Below are 21,659 nucleotides of genomic sequence, written 5' to 3'. Positions count from 1 at the left end.
GCCAGCAATAAGAGTGGGGAAATATGGCTGCCACTGACGCTGCCAGCCAGCAGTAAGAGTGGGGAAATATGGCTGCCACTGATGCTGCCAGCCAGCAATAAGAGTGGGGAAATATGGCTGCCACTGATGCTGCCAGCCAGCAATAAGAGTGGGGAAATATGGCTGCCACTGATGCTGCCAGCCAGCAATAAGAGTGGGGAAATATGGCTGCCACTGATGCTGCCAGCCAGCAATAAGAGTGGGGAAATATGGCTGCCACTGGTGCTGCCAGCCAGCAGTAAGAGTGGGGAAATATGGCTGCCACTGATGCTGCCAGCCAGCAGGAAGAGTGGGGAAATATGGCTGCCACTGATGCTGCCAGCCAGCAGTAAGAGTGGGGAAATATGGCTGCCACTGGTGCTGCCAGCCAGCAGTAAGAGTGGGGAAATATGGCTGCCACTGGTGCTGCCAGCCAGCAGTAAGAGTGGGGAAATATGGCTGCCACTGAGGCTGCCAGTCAGCAATAAGAGTGGGGAAATATGGCTGCCACTGAGGCTGCCAGTCAAATCAGATAACATTTTATTGGTTACATGCACATGGTTAGCAGATGTTAATGAGAATGTAGTTAAATGCTTGTGCTTCTAGTCCCGACAATGCAATAATATCTAACAAATAATCTACCAAATTCACAGCAACTACCTTATTCACACACAATTTTAAAGGGGTGAATAAGAATATGTACATATATATATGGATGAGCGATGGCCGTGTGGCAAAGGCAAGATGCAGTAGATGGTATAGAACAGTATATACATATGAGATGAGTAATGTGAGATATGTAAACATTATTAAAGTGGTGTTATTTAAAGTGACACATTTATTACTTTATTAAAGTAGCAAGAGATTTGAGTCTGTTGGTGTGACGTACGCCTCTAGGAGGAGGGAATGCAACACCCTGCTGCACTCAACTCCCCGTGGAGTGAAAGAGGTATGTGATTGTAGGTGCGGGTAAGGATGACAGAGGCAGAGAAGTTTACCATTAACAGGGAATGCATTTCCTTCACACGGTAATGTGGGGAAGAAAAGAGGCTGGATGGAACCAAAGCAAAGAAAGTTAAAGTTAAAGAGCCCCCTCTCCTACCCACCCACTACTTACCTATTCTTAGTGCGCCAACCAAAATACAGGGTGTGTCCGCCCAGGTCTTATCTAGTGTGCATAGACAGAGTACATACTACAGGCCTCTTGCCTGCGGGCATACATATCAAAACACACTGAGTCCTATTGGCACACACATACCTCAGAAGTAGCAGCTACAAAACACTTTCAACAAAACTGTCTGCGCAAGAACCAACACAGGACATCCAAGAAATTCTCTCTCCTAACAAAGGAACACTGGCTTTTAAAGCTGTAGAGGGTGTCGGTAATTGAAGACAACTGTATCTCCTGACGAGAGGGCGGGGTCAGAGCTTCAATCTGCAATGGGGCCGACCAATCAGCTGCTTAGGGGAATCCAGGAAGCCATTTCCTGAAATACACACATACATATACACAAACCCACAACACAGAAACTGGGGGACATAACAGTTGGCAGCAGCCTCTCTATGTTAGTGATGGCTGTTCAACAGTCTGATGGTCTTGAGACTGAAAAATAGCTTCTGTCTCTCAGTCCCAGCTCTGATGCACCTGTACTGACCTCGCCTTCTGGATGAAAGTGGGGTGAACAGGCAGTGACTCAGGTGGTTGTTGTCCTTGATTAACCTTTTGAGCTTCCTGTGACATCAGGTGCTGTAGGTTTCCTGGAGGGCAGGTAGTTTGCCCCCGGTGACGGGTTTGGCAGACCGCACTACCCTCTGGAGAGCCTTGCGGTTGAGGGTGGCGCAGTTGCCATACCAGGCAGTGATACAGCCCGACAGGATGCTCTCGATTGTGCACCTGTAAAGGTTTGTGTGTTTTAGGTGGCAAGACAAAAGTCTTCAGTCTCCTGAGGTTGAAGAGGCGCTCTTGTGCTTTCTTCACCACGCTGTCTGTGTGGGTGGACCATTTCAGTTTGTCCGTGATGAGTACACCGAGGAACTTAAAACTTTCCACCTTCTTCACTACTGAAGCCCACGATCATTTCCTTTGTTTTGTTGACATTGAGTGAGAGGTTATTTTCCTGACACCACACTCCGAGGGCCCTCACCTCCTCCCTGTAGGCTGTCTTGTCGTTGTTGGTAATCAAGCCTACCACTCTAGTTTCTTCTGCAAACTTGATGATTGAGTTGGAAGCTTGCATGGCCACGCAGTCATGGGTGAACAAGGAATACAGGAGAGGGCTGAGAACGCACCCTTGTGGGGCCCCAGTGTTGAGAATCAGCTGGGTGGAGATGTTGTTTCCTACCTTTACCACCTGGGGGTGGCCCGTCAGAAAGTCCAGGACCCAGTTGCACAGGGCGGGGTCGAGACCCAGGGTTTCGATCTTAATGATGAGTTTGGAGGGTACTATAGTATTAAATGCTGAACTGTAGTCAATTAACAGCATTCTTACATAGGTATTCCTCTTGTCCAGATGGGATAGGGCAGTGTGATGGTGATTGCATCGTCAGTGGACCTATTGGGGTGGTAAGCAAATTGGAGTGGGTCTAGGGTATCAGGTAGGGTGGAGGTGATATGATCCTTGACTAGTTTCTCAAAGCACTTCATGATGACAGAAGTGAGTACAACGGGGCAATAGTCATTTAGTTCAGTTACCTTAGCTTTCTTGGGAACAGGAACAATGGTGGCCATCTTGAATCATGTGGGGACAACAGACTGGGAAAGCGATTGATTGAATGTCCGTAAACACAACAGCCAGCTGGTCTGCACATGCTCTGAAAATGCGGCTAGGGATGCCCTCTGGACCAGCAGCCTTGCGAGGGTTAACACGTTTAAATTTTTTTACTCACGTTGGCCATGGAGGAGAGCCCACAGGCTTTGTTAGCGGACCGTGTCAGTGGCACTGTATTGTCCTCAAAGTGAGCAAATACGTTGTTTAAATTTGTCTGCGAGCAAGACGTCGATGTCCACGACGGGGCTGGTTTTCTTTTTGTAATCCGTGATTGACTGTAGACCCTGCCACATAAGTCTGGTGTTTGAGCCGTTGAATTGCGACTCTACTTTGTCTCTATACTGGCACTTTGCTTGTTTGATTGCCTTGCGGAGGGAATAGATGCACTGTTTTATATTCGTTCATGTTTCCAGTCGCCTTGCCATGATTAAAAGCGGTGGTTCGCGCTTTCAGTTTTGCGCGAATACTACCATCAATCCACAGTTTCTGGTTAGGAAAGGTTTTTATAGTCACAGTGGGTACGACATCTCCGATGCACTTACTAATAAACTCACTCACCGAGTCAGCGCATACATCAATGTTGTTGTCTGAGGCTATCCGGAACATATCCCAGTCCAAGTGATCGAAGCAATCTTGAAGCGTGGAATCCGATTAGTTAGACCAGCGTTGGATAGACCTGATTCCGGACGTTTCCTGTTTTAGTTTCTGTCTATAGGCTGGGAGCAACAAAATGGAGTCATGATCCGATTTCCCGAAGGCAGGGCGGGGGAGGGCTTTGTATGCATCGCGGAAGTTAGAATAGCAATGATCCAGAATGCTACCAGCTCATGTACCGTATTCGATATGATGAGGAAGTCTTGTTCTCAGGTTAGCTTTGTTAAAATCCCCAGCTACAATAAATGCAGCCTCAGGATTTATGGTTTCCAGTTAGCAATAAGAGTGGGGTGCCTTACGTGTGTTCATGTTTATGAATGCAAAGTTGCATGTAGCAGATGCAAATAAAACAGCAGATTTACAAGTAGCAAAACAAAACAGTTCCTTCCTCGCTCCCTCCCTCCAGTCTTACTTGGCCATGCCCAGACTAGAGAAGCCTGCTGGGATGATGATTGTGTCGAGGCGGGGGAAGGGATGGACCCCCAGGCAGGCAGAAGGGGGAGAATCTTGACCTGGGTTTCTGAAGCAGAGAAGGTGGGGCAAACACTCGATGAGGGACCACCCCCTGGCTCCAGGCTGATGAGTTAGGAGAATTGACAGGGGTAATCAACATAGCAACAGGAGATGTTGTCATCACCCAGGCCTGAGCAGTCCCTCTCAAAGTGTTTCTTATCCTTCAGGCCTGAGTAATCAAATGTAGACTGTGGACTGGTAATGACAGGATGGTCCATGTTAGTGAGTGGGTTCAGGTCCAAGCTGTGTTATGGGTAGAATGAAAACATTTCTCTATTTAATCCTGAAGATTTAGGATATTGCAAGGCTTGTATTTTCCCTATTTTCAATACAGCCTTAGAAACAAGAGAGATGGAAAACCCAAACATTCAACTTCCATTCAATTATACATTAATGAACTCCATCTCAGTATAACAACTACATGAGTTCCAAAACCCAAATCTGATCCAAGTTTCCTCTCCAGCCGTTGACTGAGAATAAAGACCCTCCTTGTGGCAGGAGCAGCCCTGGGGTTAACGGCTGGATATGGCTGGGTTGGAGGGAAACCATGAGATGAGGAGGGAGGGGGAGTGGTATTACGGGAAGATTGATATAGCTGCCAGCTTGTGTGGTGGTGTGCCCCCAAACCCCAGCCTCAGCCTGTGGTCCTTGTGGTTCAGGGCAGGGGATAGCTCTGCTGGGTCTGGGGAAGACTTGGGTCTAACGGCTGGGTTGTAGGGAAACCATGAAGGGGGAAGACAAAATCAAATCAAATTTTATTTGTCACGTGTGCCGAATACAACAGGTGTAGAGAGTGAAATGCTTACGAGGGGGAAAGGAGGTAACTTACGGGAAATAAATAAATAATCGTACATGCCAGCCCTGGTACCCTGCACCGGAGGGGTAAGCTGTGCTGTGGCCTGGCGCCAGCAACCCACTGCCAATGTAAAGGTGGAGGCAGGCATAGTGAAGTAGTAGTCAGAGCTAGAGAGACCTTGACAGAGGGAGGTAGAGAGAGAGAGAGAGACCTTGACAGAGGGAGGTAGAGAGAGAGAAAGAGACCTTGACAGAGAGAGAGAGAGAGAGCCGTGGAGGAGGCAAAGAGTGGGTGAATGGACTTGTCCGCTGTTTGCACTTATCCGCTGTTCAATGTTTCTAGCTCCTTGATGATCTTCTTGGCCTTCCTGTGACACCGGGTACTATAGATGTCCTGCACCACCCTCTGGAAAGCCCTGTGGTTGCAGGCGGTACAATTGCCGTTCAAGGCCGTGATACAGCCTGACAGGATGCTCTCAATGGTGTATCTGTAGAAGTTTGCTTTTTACTGCGGCCCTGTGGATATACCAGCTCATTTATTTATTTGGCGGGGAGGGAGAGGTCATTTTCACTCGGCCAGGGCCCTAACTTCCTCCAAGTAGGCTGTCTCGTCATTGTTTGTAAATCAGGCCTACCACTGTTGTGTAGTCTGCAAACTTGAATTAGTTGGAGACTTGCATGGCCATGCAGTGAACAGGGAGTACAGGAGAGGGCTGACCACGCACCCTTGTGGGTCCCCCGTGTTGAAAATCAGCGTCGTGGAGGTGTTGTTGCCTACCTTAACCACCTGGAGTCGGCCCGTCAGGAAGTCCAGAACCCAGTTGCACAGGGCGGGGTTCAGACCCAGAGCCCCGAGCTTAGTGATGAGCTTGGAAAGCACTATGGTGTTAAAGGCTGAGCGGTAGGTATTCCTCTTGTCCAGATGGGATAGGGCAATGTGCAGTGATGGCGAATGCCTCATCCATGGATCTGTTGGGGCGGTATGAAAATTCTAGTGAGTGTAAGGTGTCAGGTAAGGTGTAGGTGATATCATCTTTAATTAGCTTCTCAAAGAAATTCATGATTACAGAAGTGAGTGCTACGGGGCAACAGTCATTTAGTTAATTTACCTTACAGTAAACAACCTCCATCTTACTGTTCATGGGATATGCACAGACTTAGTTTATCTACTGTACAGTTTGTTTCACCCCGAGAGCGAACACAAACAGTCCTATACACCGAGTGTACAAAACATTTCCACATAAACTGACCAGCATAGCTGCAGGAAGTAAGGGTGCTGAGCATGCTGCAGCACACCCCTCAAAAAAATGTAATATATGCTATTTGATGTTTTTCCCCTTGGCTAAAAGAATTTGCAGCACCCCCACCCCAAACTACTTCCAGCGGCTATGCTGACCAGGTGAATCCAGGTGAAAGCTACACTATATGGCCAAAAGTATGTAGACACTCCTTCAAATTACTGGATTCGGCTATTTCAGCCACACCCGTTGATGACAGAACTTTGACAGTAGAATGGCCCGTAATGAAGAGGTCAGTGACTTTCAACGTGGCACCGTCATACGATGCCACCTTTCTAAAGTTAGTTCGTCAAATTTCTGCCCTGATAGAGCTGCTGCAGTTAACCTGTTTGGGGTGCAAGCCCGACCTCGGACCGAAAATGACAACAGCTGCAGAGCGCGAAATTCAAAATCTATTTTTTTAAAATATTTAACTTTTACACATTAACAAGTCCAATACAGCATTTGAAAGATAAACATCTTGTCAATCCAGCCAACATGTCCGATTTTTTAAATGTTTTACAGAGAAAACACCACATATATTTATGTTAGCTCACCACCAAATACAAAAGTGGACAGACACGTATGAATTATGATTATGAAGTATGAATTATGATTGAAGTAGCATGCACAACCAACCGAAATAAACTAAAACCAACCTAAAGAGCCCAGAAAAAACGACCTCAGATGACAGTCATATAACATGTTACACAATAAATCTATGTTTTGTTCATAAAAAGTGCATATTTTAGCTATAAATCAGTTTTACATTGATGCTACCCAAAAATGCTAATACATAGCTACAGTCTGAATCCAGCCGGGAGTAGCCAGAGAAAATACATACACCAACGTCGGCTACTAATTACACCTCATAAAACATTTCAGAAAAACATATGGTGGATAACTAATGAAAGACAGATATCTTGTGAATACAGACAACATTTCCGATTTTTGAAGTGTTTTACAGCGAAAACACAATATATCGTTATATTAGCTAACATCATAAGCTAGCATAAGGCAGCATTGATTCTAGTCAAGCGCTAGCCTAGCATAGTTAGCAGCGTTAGCATTCAACAGTTCGACATATATATGAAAAAGCATCCCAAATTGGGTCTTATCTTTCTTGGTACTCCATCAGAATGTTGTAACGGGGTCCAATGTCCAGTAGAGTCTTTAGTTGGGTTCCAGAACGAAAGATTTCCCTCTTTGGTTAGCTAGCACGGTAGCATTGCTGCGCCAGAAAGCGTTTCTTCAAAAAATTCTTCCGTCGTTTCACATCTAAAGTCCAGAATAAATTGCAATAATATAATTAAAGTATATTGAAAAAACAACCTTTAGGATGATTTTGTGACATGTAGCAAATAATATCGTAGTCAGGCATCATATTCAAAGTTATCTACCTTGTTCCAGAAGCCGAGATCAAATTATCCTTCGCGCCCGGATTTTTATTTTAACTGCGCATGTCTCACAAGAAGTTCTGTTATTCAGTCCAGGGACGAGATATTCGACCCCTTTCAATTCTCACTTCCGCATTACAGTCTGACGTACACCTCTGACGTGTCCCTATTGTCCCAAGTCAAATGGCCTTTTATAGAGAAGGTCTTAAAGAGACACATCGCATTTTGGGAAACTCAATTCGGCTGGGAAAATGGCTGTAAAAATATTTCTGTTCGACTTAGAGAAACAATTCAAACCTTTTTAGAAACTACAGACTGTTATCTATCCAACAGTAGTAAATATATGCATATTGGAAAATAAAAAGTTTCTTAGGAGGCCGTTTGAAAATGTGCACACATTTTCCAGTTTTTTCAATATTCAGCGTGCAGCCAGAACAGGTTAACTGTAAGTTCTATTATTGTGAAGGGGAAACTTCTAGGAGCAACAACGGCTCAGCCGCGAAGTAGTAGGCCACACAAGATTACAAAATGGGACCGGTGAGTGCTAAATGTGCGAAGCACGTAAAAAAATGTCTGTCCTCGGTTGCAACATTCACTACCGAGTTTCAAACTGTCTCTGGAAAAAACGTCAGCACAAGAACTGTTCGTCGGGAGCTTCATGAATTGGATTTCCATGGCCGAGCAGCCGCACACAAGTCTAAGATCACCATACGCAATGCCAAGCGTCGGCTGGAGTAGTGTAAAGCTCGCCGCCATTGGACTCTGGAGCACTGGAAGCGCCTTCTCTAGACCATCTGGCAGCCCGACGGACAGATGTGTGTTTGGTAGACGTCAGGAGAACGTTACCTGCCCCAATGCATAGTGCCAACTGTAAAGTTTGGTGGGGAGGAATAATGGTCTGGGGCTGTTTTTCATGGTTCGAACTAGGCCCCTTAGTTCCAGTGTAGGGAAATCTTAACGCTACAGCATACAATGACAGGCGATTCTGTGCTTCCAACTTTTTTGCAGTAGTTTGGGGAAGGCCCTTTCCTGTTTCAGCATGACAATGGCCCCATGCACAAAGCGAGGTCTATACAGAAATGGTTTGTCGAGATTGGTGTGGAAGAACTTGACTGGCCTGCACAGAGCCCTGACCTCAACCCCATTGAACACCTTTGGGATGAATTGGAACGTTGACTGCAAGCCAGGCCTAATCGCCCAACATCGGTGCCCAATCTCACTAATGCTCTTGTGGCTGAATGGAAGCAAGTCCCCGCAGCAATGTTCCAACATCTAGTGGAAAGCATTCCCTTAAGAGTGGAGGCTGTTATAGCAGCAGAGGGCACCAACTTCATATTAATGGCCCAGATTTTGGAATGAGATGTTTGACGAGCAGTTGTCCCAGCCCAATCTCCAGGGCCAGTGTCAGGCTCCAGTCCCAGGCTCATCTCCACGGCCAGGCTCTAGGAAGATCTCCACAGTAGCAGTGATGACCTGTGTGTGGAGGTGTATGTCCAGGCCCAGGATGTGGTCGGTGTTGGCTCTGAGGGGTATATATGGCTCATAGGTGTGAGCACAGACGCTGGGAGACGAGAAGCAAGTACATGGAGTGAAGATTTAATGGATAAACGAACATGAAACAAAACACGGACAGCATCTGGACAAGGGAAACATAAGGACATGAATGCAGACACGGGGAAGAAACTGAGGAAGTGACAGATATAGGGGAGGCAATCAATAAGGTGGTAGAGTCCAGGTGAGTCCCATGAAGCGCTGAGGCGCGTAACGATGGTGACAGGTGTGCGTAATGATGGGCCGCCTGGCACCATCGAGCGCCAGAGGGGGAGCAGGCGTGCCAGTAGGTCAGAGTTAATCTAGTCAATTTTAGAGATGAAAACACAATGTCAATCAATCAATCAACTGACAGATCATTCAATCAATTGACAGATTAACCAATCAATCAATGAATATGTATACAGTACATCTTAACCCTTTTAGCCCGGTAAGGTTGTCCACATGGGCCTGACAAACATTCAATGTATCTTTTATCTAGAATACCACCAAGACACATTCAGCCGCTCTCTTCACCTGTAAATCTTGGATAATGATGCCTCACAAGTTGATTTAATGCACTGTCATTCTTCCAGCAAATGACTTAGCAAAATGCCTGTTTTCTATTCCTTTTGTTGCATAAGCCCACTGAAACCATTAGATCTCCAAATCAAAGTACTTTCCATTCCTAGAATAGAATGATATGACCTAAAGCAATGCATCAATCTTCAACACACAGTTTATCTAATTGACTGACTGGAAATCGTAAAAACAACTAAATTAAATAGCCAATTCTGCCAACATTTTAAAATCCTTTTGAGTCTAAAGCAACTCAAAACCGAAATCAAATTCCATTACTTTTTAGATGCTATCATTTTATCTAGTGTCGCAAGAACATTCACTAGTGTATACTTGTAACGGCTGTCTTCGGGTGAAAGAGAGGAGGACCAAAGCGCAGCGCGTATCCATAATTTATTCGAATACTTTTCTATACGAACAAAAACAATAAACAGACAAAAACTAACGAAGCTACAGTCCTGAACATGGGAACACAGACAACACACGAACAGGAACAATCACCCACAAACAAACAGTGAAAACAGGCTACCTTAATATGGTTCCCAATCAGAGACAATGACAAACACCTGCCTCTGATTGAGAACCATATTAGGCCAAACAACAAACCCAACATAGAAACACAAAACATAGAATGCCCACCCAGCTCACGTCCTGACCAACTAAACAAAGACTAAACAAAGGAAATAAGGTCAAGAACGTGACAATACTGTATACTATGTATCTTCTTTATTAATGTTCAATTAATATCAGAAATTATTGTTGTTATTTGGGGATATTTCTTGTGTGAAAAAAATATATTTAAAACCCTGCACAGATCGAGTCCTGACTTGAAGTGTGTGTGCTGCAGTGGCGAACTGTAAAAGAGAACTCTGTCAAGCTCACATTGTTGACATTGACAAATTCCTACTGGGTGCACAAACAGGAAAACAAGTTTCATAATCACGTCTCACAAGTGTTTATCAAGAGCTGGCTGACCAAGCTCCAACAAGCAAACTGTTTCTGTACAGTAAACTGAAGGTCCCCTATAAAAGCCAGCCAGCCAGACACTTTGCCGTTACAACCCCTAGCTACCATTTACATTTGCCGTGCTCCAGGCCCAGGGTTATGGAGGCTTGGCAGGCCAAAACTGCAATTACACTGTACAGTGTGAATTCCTCACACGTCTCTCCAAAAGTAAGTAGTGGAATAAAATCACACTGACACACAGAGACAGAGCTGGCAAGCACCATCCTCGGTGCAAATGTATGGCCCGGGTGCCTGATCTTGATATGACGCTTTAGGTTATTTTGGCAAGGTGTTATTGGAAAAGCTGTAAGGTGCAAGGTTGCAGGTTTGAGTCCCACTTGGGCTCCCTCACAAATGTGCTACTATTCGTTGTCATGGAATGTCATTATTTATCAGTATTCAGTAATAGGACTAGTGACAGTTGTACTGGTGGTGGTGCAGTGACAGGTTGAATATCTGCTTCACTGAGGGAACGTAATGTGAAAACAGTAACTTGTGGAGACGTACCACTCTGTATTTATTCCTGTGTTCTTATTTATTTATTTTGATCTATTTTTTCTATTGTTTCTATATTTATTTTTTCTGCATTGTTGGGAAGGGCCTGTGAGTAAGCATTTCACTGTTGTTAACGACCCATGTGACAAATAAATTTTGATATGATTTTAAGTAGTGGCCTACGCTTAAAGGCAGTCACCAAGCTCAAAAGGTTGTGATCAAGATCATGCCCAAACTGGACCTGATGATCCACATTAAAGGAAAATTCCACAAAAAAAAACGATATTTTGGTATTTGTTTCATCAGTGTACTGTTGATAGAGTCCCACAATGTTTTAATGTCAGCAATCAAGTTTTGCAGAAAAGCAAAAAACATCATACTGTGACACTTTTTTTTAAAATTCTATATCTTGAAAACATGATTGCTGACATACAAAACATTTTGGGACTGTATCAACTGGGCACCCAGACGGTGAACCAACGTGGAATAGACGTAGAATTGACGTCTGTGCCAAGTGGGAGCGAACTAATTAAATAAATATCAAATTATACAGTAGTTTTTTTATGATATTTTCCTTTAATGATCCTATCTTTGTGACAGGGTTGACTATCATCTGCACATCAGAGGGTTAAATCACTCCTCCAAGTGAGTCCTTAACCTTTATGTAATGAGTAGGTAGCCTACAATAATGAATACTCCACCCACACACTTTGGGTTGCCACTCATACACTGTGAATAGTTGGTACTTTTACATCATGATAAATGTCACTGACATTTATGTCAACTTGTTGAAGGTACTTCCATCATTGAGGCATTTTGGTTCAATTAAGAATGTAGCTCTTACTTGAGATTTCCGCATAACACGGTGTCTGCCCGTACTCTCGCTCTCCACGGTAAGCATGGGAAGTTGGCGCAGGTCTCCTACCTAATCTCTTACTTGTTTTTCACATATTCATATCAGAGGAGACTGGTGGGAGGAGCTATAGGAGGACGAGCTCATTGTAATAATGGCTGGAATGGAGTCAAACGTGGTTTCTATTTATTTCCCTCCAGCCATTAAAATGAACCTGTCCTCCTATAGCTCATCCCACCAGCCTCCTCTGATTCATACAGTATATTATATTATGGTATGCTCCATATTAGGATTCTTACATGAGTGGTGAGAGACGGAAAAAATATAATATATCACCATTAAAATGCAAGGATGAGCGCCTTGTGAGAATTGTTTGGTTTGTTACCGATCATTAAATTAAAAACAGACTGATGATCCCCTCTTTAGATATTTATTAATTTTAAGCATATTCATTTGAAATAATCTGTGGATTCCACATGACTCGTAGGGATGCAGCCATGGGTGGGATTTGTGTTGTGTGACAAGACTGCACATTTTAGAGGGGCCTTTTATTGTCCCCAGCACAAGGTGCACCTGTGTAATAATCATAATGTTTAATCAGCTTCTTGATATGCCACACCTGTCAGGTGGATTGATTATCTTGGCTAAGGAGAAACGCTCACTAACAGGGATGTAAACAAATGTGCACAACATTTTTGCTAAATAAAATTTAAAATCTATGGGATTTTGTATTTCAGCTCATGAAACATGGGACCAACACTTTACATGTTGTGTTTATATTTTTGTTCAGTGTAGATACATGTTTCCTTTGTTTAGATCCAGGGCAGAGTTGTCACTAGTTCCCTGCAACTGGGGATAGGGCCTAAAGATGAATTTAGAAAAATGCACGTATAGGAAAATTACCTGTTTTTCAATGCACGGATGATATTCTGTCCTTGGAGAAGTTTGGTGTATTTTCCATTTATTCTATTATTTTGTATATTTTTTTAAAGGTAAGCTTTGCATTTTCTATTGTGAATTGTGGTTTAAACGGATATAGGCCAACAATGGAAAGAATAGATAAAATGCGAATAATCATGTTTAAAATGTTTCCTGGTCAAAACAGTTCGCTCATATATTATTTGTTTTTTGTTTGTTTTGGTGTTCTACTCTCCACACTGCCCTTTCCCACCTGGACAAAAGGAACACCTATGTGAGAACACAGTTCATTGACTACAGCTCAGCATTCAACACCATGGTGCCCACAAAGCTCATCACCATGGGACTAAACACCTCCCTCTGCAACTGGATCCTGGACTTCCTGATGGTCTGCCCACAGGTGGTAAGAGTAGGCAACAACACATCTGCCACGCTGATCCTCAACACCGGGGCCCTTCAGGGGTGTATGCTTAGTCCCCTCCTGTACTCCCTTTTCACCTGTGACTACATGGCCAAGCATGACTCCAACACCATCATTAAGCTTGATGATGACACAACAGTGGTAAGCCTGATCACCGACAACGATGAGACAGCCTATAGGGAGGAGGTCAGAGACCTGACAGTGTGGTGCATGGACAACAACCTCTCCCTCAATGTGACCAAGACAAAGGAGATGATTGTTAACTACAGGAAACGGAGGGCTGAGCACGCCCCCATTCTCATCGACAGGGCTGTAGTGGAGCAGGTTGAGAGCTTCAAGTTCCTTGGTGTCCACATCACCAACAAACTTACATGTTCTAAGCACACCAAGACAGTCGTGAAGAGGGCACGACAAAACCTATTCCCCCTCAGGAGACTGAAAAGATTTGGCATGGATGTGGTGCCAGGACAATAACATCTCCCTCAATGTGACCAAGACAAAGAAGATGATCGTGGACTACAGGAAAAGGAGGGCCGAACAGGCCCCCATTAACATCGGCTGTAGTGGAGCGGGTCGAGAGTTTCAAGTTCCTTGGTGTACACATCACAAATAAATAATCATGGTCCACAAACACCAAGACAGCCGTGAAGAGGGCACGACAACCCCTTTTCCCCCTCAGGAGACTGAAAAGATTGGGCATGGGTCCCCAGATCCTCAAAAACATCAACAGCTGCACCATCAAAAGCATCCTGACCGGTTGCATCACCTCGTTGTATGGCAACTGCTCGGCCTCTGACCGTTACGCGCTACAGAGGGTAGTGCGTACAGCCCAGTACATCACTGGGGCCAAGCTTCCTGCCATCCAGGACCTATATACTAGGCGGTGTCAGAGGAAGGCCCAAAAAATGGTCAAAGACTCCAGTCACCCAAGTCATAGACTGTTCTCTTTGCTACCACATGGCAAGCGGTACCCGAGTGCCAAGTCTAGGTCTAAAAGGAACCTCAACAGCTTCTACCTCCAAGCTATAAGACTGCTAAACAATTAATCAAATTGCCACCCGGACTATTTACATTGACTGTTGCTACTCGCTGTTTATTATCTATGCATAGTCACTTTACTCCTATCTACTGTACATATATAAATTACCTCAACTATCCTGAATACTTATTTAAATGTAATATCAGTTTAAAAAATATATATATTAGCAAAAATGTTTAAAAAAAATGTTTTTGCTTTGTCATTATGGGGTGTTGTGTGTAGATTGATGAAAAAAAAGTAATACATTATAGAATAAGGCTGTAACGTAACAAAATGTGGAAAAAGTCTGAATACTTTCCGACGGCACTGTATATAAAGCAGCTGGAGCACAATAAGATGAGGTTGCTTATCTGAGTGTAGTGGTCAGCAGAGGGATACTGTGAATCTAGCTAGATCTACAGTATATTCTGTCTCTTCTAAAGCTACAGTAGTTAGCTTCACATTCCAATTCAATCGTCATCCATGTAATGAAAAAATCCATGAAAAACACAACAAAAGGAAAAACAAGGGTTCTAGTGATTATTGGTAGACCACTGTAGCCTGTCCTATACTCACTGTCACTTAGGCTGCGTTTAGATAGTCAACTCAATTCTGACCTTTTCTTTTCACTAATTGGTATTCTGACCTATCAGATTAGCTCTGAAAAAGATCTGATGTGATTGGTCAAAAGACCAATTAGTGGGAAAAATATCAGAATTGGGCTGCCTGTGTAAACGCAGCCTTAATGTACTACTATGCAGCTTCATTGTAACAGAACACAATAGAATGTGAATGAATCCCCATAAGTATTTAGAATCAGAGTATTGAGTTTTCCCCAGTAGTATTACAAAGGATTTCTTTATTGGAATGCATGAGGTTCTACAACATGACATCAACTAACATACAAGACTAAGAGCCTGGGCAAATACTTGAAAACCTATCTTGTTCATACAGTAAATATATTGTACGTTGGCATCCTAATACATAATTTTTTCATAAGTATTTTAACTGTATTGATATGTGCCTTGACTTTGTCACATTCAGTCATAGTAACCACAATTGTTTCAATATTGTTATTGCCAACTAAAGTGATACTGTATATTATCTCAAATATATATTTTCATTAGGAAAATTACAAAATAATTTATCATAACTGTAAACATTCATCTATTATTTCTCTCTGTGCAAATACAGATATGCCACTTGGGTTTGGTTGGTGGCCTTAGTTAAGTTATACAGTGCCTTCAGAAAGTATTCTCACCCATTTTTAGTTATAGCCCGAATGTAAAATTGATTATTTAGAGAAAAAATATATAATCACTGGCCTACACACACACACAATACATCATAATGTCAAAATGGCATTATGTTTTGGGACATTTGTACAAATTAATTCAAATGAAAAGCTGAAATGTCTTAAGAATTCAAGTATTCAACCCCTTTGTCATGGCAAGCCTATATGAATTCATAATAAGTTGATTGGACTAAATTGGCTTTAACATGATTTTTTTAATGACTACCTCATTGCTGTACCCCACACATTCAATTATCTGTAAAGGTTGCTCAGTCGAACAGTGAATTTCAATCACAGATTCAACCGTAAGACCAGGGAGATTTTACAATGCTTTGCAAACAAGGGTACCTATTGGTAAATGGGTAAAGAAAATGAAAAAATAAAGATAAAATATCCCTTTGAGCATGGTGAAGTTATTAATTACACTATCAATGGTGTATCAATACACCCAGTCACTACAAAGATGCAGGCGTCCTTCCTAACTCAGTTGCCGGAGAGGAAAGAAAACCGCTCAGATTTCACCATGAGGCCAATGGTGATTTTAAATCAGTTACAGAGTTTAATGGCTGTGACAGGAGATAACTGAGGATGGACCAACAACATTTTAGTTACTCCACAATACTAACCCAATTGACAGAGTAAAAAGAATGAAGCCTGTACAGAATAAAAATATTCCAAAACAAAGTGTTATGTTTGGGGCAAATCCAATACATTACAGAGTACCACTCCATTTTTTCAAGTATAGTGGTGGCTGTATCATGTTATGGGTATGCTTGTAATCGTTAAGGACTGAGGAGTTTTCAGGATAAAAAATAAACGTAATGGAGCCCAGCACAGGCAAAATCCGAGAAAACCTGGTTCAGTCTGCTTTCCAACAGACACTGGAAGATGAATTCACCTTTCAGCAGGACAGTAACCTAAAACACAAGGCCTAATCTACACTGGAGTTGCTTACCAAGAAGCCAGTGCATGTTCCTGAGTGGCCGAGTTCCAGTGACTTAAATCTACTTGTCTTGAAAATGGTTGTCTACCAATGATCAACAACTAATTTGACAGAGCTTGAAGAATTTTGAAAAGAATAATGGGCACATTTTGCACAATCCAGGTGTTTAAAGCTTCTAGAGACTTACCCAGAAAGACACAGCTGTAATCACTGCCAAAGGTGCTTCTGCAAAGTATTGACTTAGGGCTGTGAATACATATGTAAGTAGATAAAGGGCTTCATTGCCAAAATCCCAAAGTATCCCTTTAAAGTCATTGAAGGCCCAGGGAAGTGTTCTGTAAAATTCTGTATTTAATTTTCAATAAATTGGCAAAAATGTCTAAAAACATGTTTTCACTTTGTCATTATAGGGTATTGTGTGTAGCTGGGTGAGAAAAAAATATATTTAATCCATTTTGAATTCAGGCTGTAACAACAAAATGTTGAATAAGTTAAAGGGTATGACTACATTCTGAAGGCACTGTATGTACCATGACTAATTTGTGAACTCATAATAAATTAATCTCTGTGAGTATCTACACAGCCAATTATGTCTAACAAACATATAACAAATATATCATCACGAGTTAACTGAGGAGTTACATGTTTACAGTGTGAGAGTCTGTAGGGTTGTACACATACGATGGCAAATCCAGATTCCCTTTCGCAGAGAACAGAGTGATTTATCATCAGTCATGAGTCAGAACAGAGTGATTTGTCATCAGTCATGAGTCAGAACAGAGTGATTTGTCATCAGTCATGAGTCAGAACAGAGTGATTTATCATCAGTCATAAGTCAGAACAGAGTGATTTATCGTCAGAACAGAGTGATTTGTCATCAGTCATGAGTCAGAACAGTGATTTGTCATCAGTCATGAGTCAGAACAGTGATTTATCATCAGTAATTAGTCAGAACAGAGTGATTTATCATCAGTCATGAGTTAGAACAGAGTGATTTATCATCAGTCATGAGTCAGAACAGAATGATTTATCATCAGTCATGAGTCAGAACAGAGTGATTTATCATCAGTCATGAGTCAGAACAGAGTGATTTATCATCAGTCATGAGTCAGAACAGAGTGATTTATCATCAGTCATGAGTCAGAACAGAGTGATTTATCAGGACAATAACAAAAAGTAAATATACACAGTCTTGCACAGCTAACCATGTGGGGACACACAATTCTGTCCCATTCAAAATCATATTTTCCCTAACCCCTAAACCTAACCTGTACTCTTGCCCTAAACCTAACCTTAACCCAAAAACCTAACCTTAACCCCTAACCATAGCTCCTAACCGTTAACATAGTTCTAACACTAATTCTAACCTTAAACACCCTAAAAATAGCATTTGACCTTGTGGGGACTAATAAAATGTCCCCAGTTGGTCAAATTGTTGTTTGTTTACTATTCTTGCAGGGATTTTTGGTCCCCACAAAAATAACTAAACACGTCCACACACACACACTTCACTGGGTAAAGGGATACTTTGGGATTTTGGCAATTAAGCCCTTTATCTACTTCCTCAGAGTCAGATGAACTCATGGATATCACCATTTTTATGTCTTTGTATCTAGTATGAAAGAAGCTGGAGGTAGTTTTGCGAGTCAATTCTAACTAGCTTTAGCGCAATTATTGGTATCTGGGTCAATGACGAGACATGTAAATTTGGTGTCCAAAGGCCATTAATTTAACATAAAAAGATATATATAATATTAAATCACACAACTCTTACCCTTCTTTTGACCAAGAAATATTTGTGTTGCAAACTATTAAATTAAGGGAGTTAATGAGCTCTAAAGTGACAAAATATCCTTCAGTGTAACTGTCCGGGTTAAAATTCGAATGACAAAAGTGTTTTTAAAATGTAGAAATTCATCCTAAAAATATAAATGAACACCCATGACATAATTGTGTTAGTGTTTGCAACAATATATAGAATAATGGGCGACATACTGTATCTAAAAAATATTTAACTTTAATAACTTTTGTCCGGACTTCTGCGCTTCATCAATGTCATTCAGTAAAGTAAACAAATTGACAACAGAATTTCAGCATGCTTACAGGGAAGGACACTCAACAAGCACAGCACTTACACAAATGACTGATGATTGGCTTAGAGAAATTGATGATAAAATGATTGTGTGCACTGTCTTGTTGGACTTCCGTGCAGCTTTTGACATTATTGATAGTCTGCTGCTGGAAAAACGTACGTATTATGGCTTTACACCCCCTGCTATAATGTAGATAAAGAGTTACTTGTCTAACAGAACACAGAGGGTGTTCTTTAATGGAAGCCTCTCAAATATAATCCAGTTAGAATCAGGAATTCCACAAGGTAGCTGTTTAGGCCCCTTGCTTTTTTCAATTTTTACTAACAACATGCCACTGACTGAGTAAAGCCAGAGGTGTCTATGTATGCGGATGACTCAACACTATACACATCAGCTACTACAGCGACTGAAATGACTGCAACACTCAACAAAGAGCTGCAGTTAGTTTCAGAGTGGGTGGCAAGGAATAAGTTAGCCCTAAATATTTATAGCATTGTATCTGGAACAAAACACTCACTAAACCCTAAACCTCAATTAAATCTTGTAATAAATCATGTGGAAATTGAGCAAGTTGAGATGACAAAACTGCTTGGAGTAACACTAGATTGTAAACTGTCATGGTCAAAACATATTGATGCAGTAGTAGCTAAGATGGGGAGAAGTCTGTATATAATAAAGCGATGCTCTGCCTTCTTAACAACACTATCAACAAGGCATGTCCGACAGGCCCTAGTTTTGTCGCACCTTGACTACTGTTCAGTCGTGTGGTCAGGTGCCACAAAAAAGGACAAAAAAAGAACAGGGCAGCACAGCTGGCCCTTGGATGTACACAGCGAGCTAATATTAATAATATGCATGTCAATCTCTCCTGGCTGAAAGAGGAGGAGAAATTGACTTCATCACTACTTTTATTTATGAGAGGTATTGACATGTTGAATGCACCGAGCTGTCTGTCTAAACTACTGGCACACAGCTTGCACACATGCATACCCCACAAGAGGTCTCTTCACAGTCCCCAAGTCCAGAACAGACTATGGGAGGCACACAGTACTACATAGAGCCATGACTACATGGAACTCTATTCCACATCAAGTAACTCACGCAAGCAGTAACATTAGATATTAAAAAAACAGATAGAAAAACACCTTATGGAACAGCGGGGACTGTGAAGCAACACAAACATTGGCACAGACACATGCATACACACACGATAACATACGCACTATACATACTCATGGATATAGTACTGTAGATATGTGGTAGTAGTGGAGTAGGGGCATGAGGGCACACAGTGTGTTGTGAAATCTGTGAATCTATTGTAATGTTTTTAAAATTGTATAAACTGCCTGAATTTTGCTGGACCCCAGGAAGAGTACCTGCTGCTTTGGCAGCAGCTAATGGTGATCCATAATAAATGCAAATACAAAAGGTATTGTTTTCATGCTACTGTCAGCAACATAATAGTATATAATAGGATATTCAAGCTGGGTGGTTAACACATAACATTAAGTTGCGCTATTACACTGTAGTTATGTTTTATTGCACTGCAGTTAATGTATAACTCATGCATTATATTAGTTAATATAATATCACGCACACACAATTATGGATTCAAAATGGATTATGAATTATATTCATTAATAGCTGCTTCACGTTTGGGACACTTTATGAAATATCGAGACTGTACAAGTTTGAATTGAAGTAGGTTGATGGGCATTTTATGTAGCTATTTTGTGTAGGTATCTTGAAATTGCATTTGTGTACCTGCATTGAATATACATTTACCAGTTAGTGTAACAATGCATAGTTACAACATTAACTACCATGTAATAATCGTGTAATAATGTAACTTAATGCAACGTAAAGTGTTGCCGCAGCCTCAAATTATAGTAAAATGATTATTATTAACATTAGCAATGAAATAGTAACAAAACATGTTTGAGAGAGAAAGGGAGAGGGAGTTGATTTAACTTTTAAACTTTGATTAAGTGTTATCATAGTATAGTATAGTATTAATAGACTACTAATAACATTTAATGGATGTGAATCCTATTCTGTGCCAGTGTCATTCAGGGTAACAAAATATTTTCATATAGTATAACACCAGTATTTTATATTAAAATACAATATCTTTGTTTTGTTGACTGAGACAAAAACAAATCTCAAAGCATGAATGAAATATTTTCATAGATTTTTGCATTTTTTTCAATACAAGGCAGGAGGTTTTTATTTTTTTAAACTGCAACAAATTTTGTGCTGTACCCGTGGCATATCAAAAATGTGGTATTCAAAATAAAATGTCATTTTTTCGGGTTAGTTCTATTTCTACCAGTCTAAGCATGGATATTTAACCTTGTGATTATGAAAAATGGGCAAAAAAAATTATCAAATAAAAAAAACACTAGGGTAAATTCATATGAATCACAATAAAAATGAATTATTGGCTTTATTCTTGAATATAACTAATATGGGCATAGGTGACACTCCAATTAACATAAAAAAGCATTTTAGGGAATTGTAATTGCTGTTTTATTTTTTTGCTACTTTGAAAACCATCTACTAGCATGCCAACAGTTACCAAAGACTTCCAGTCATTGCGCTAACGCTAGTTGGCAGTTAAACTAACGCTAGCTAGCAACTTCCTTCAAGCTGCACACAGAGGCATAAAAATGGTATCCAGAAGTTCATTTGACTCTGGGGAAGTAGATAAAGAGCTTCATTGCCAACATCCTGAAGTATCCCTTAAATGTGGAACTTGAACTCGTCTTTCTCAAACCCACAGTAGTTTGCAGCATCGTTAGGACTAGCAGTAATCATAGAACTCAAGAGAACTAGCAATGTTGTGTTATTGATTCAGATATTATTGGAAGTCCTCCGTGTAATCATGTGTACAGTACTGCTCTTCCATGGTGAATGAGGACTGCTAGCGCCCTTCTGCTCTCCCTCTTCTCTTTGCCACCTTTTCTACTTTTACAGCATCCTTTCTTCTCTGGCCTCTGGAGCATTCCCTCAGATAGATAAGTCTGTCTGGCCGTCTCAGGAGTTTTCCTCCAGTGCTCTGCGGAAACTGAGCCGTTTGACGGAATCC

At 41.7% G+C, this 21,659-nt stretch overlaps 1 protein-coding gene across 1 annotated transcript in view; it reads right to left on the bottom strand.

The window, feature by feature from the left end:
- Positions 1 to 15,065: 15,065 nt before the first annotated feature.
- Positions 15,066 to 21,659, bottom strand: part of LOC129825786 (dedicator of cytokinesis protein 8-like) — a 111,267-nt gene continuing 104,673 nt past the window's right edge. Inside the window, exon 46 of the mRNA XM_055885928.1 lies at positions 15,066 to 21,659. Coding sequence (XP_055741903.1) covers positions 21,608 to 21,659 — 52 coding nt within the window. The 3' untranslated portion in view covers positions 15,066 to 21,607.

This window comes from Salvelinus fontinalis, chromosome 28 (assembly GCF_029448725.1).
Source record: "Salvelinus fontinalis isolate EN_2023a chromosome 28, ASM2944872v1, whole genome shotgun sequence".
Classification (NCBI taxonomy): Eukaryota; Metazoa; Chordata; class Actinopteri; order Salmoniformes; family Salmonidae; genus Salvelinus; species Salvelinus fontinalis.
The sequence above is the reverse complement of the archived record's forward strand: the minus strand, read 5'-3'. Positions and strand labels throughout refer to the sequence as shown.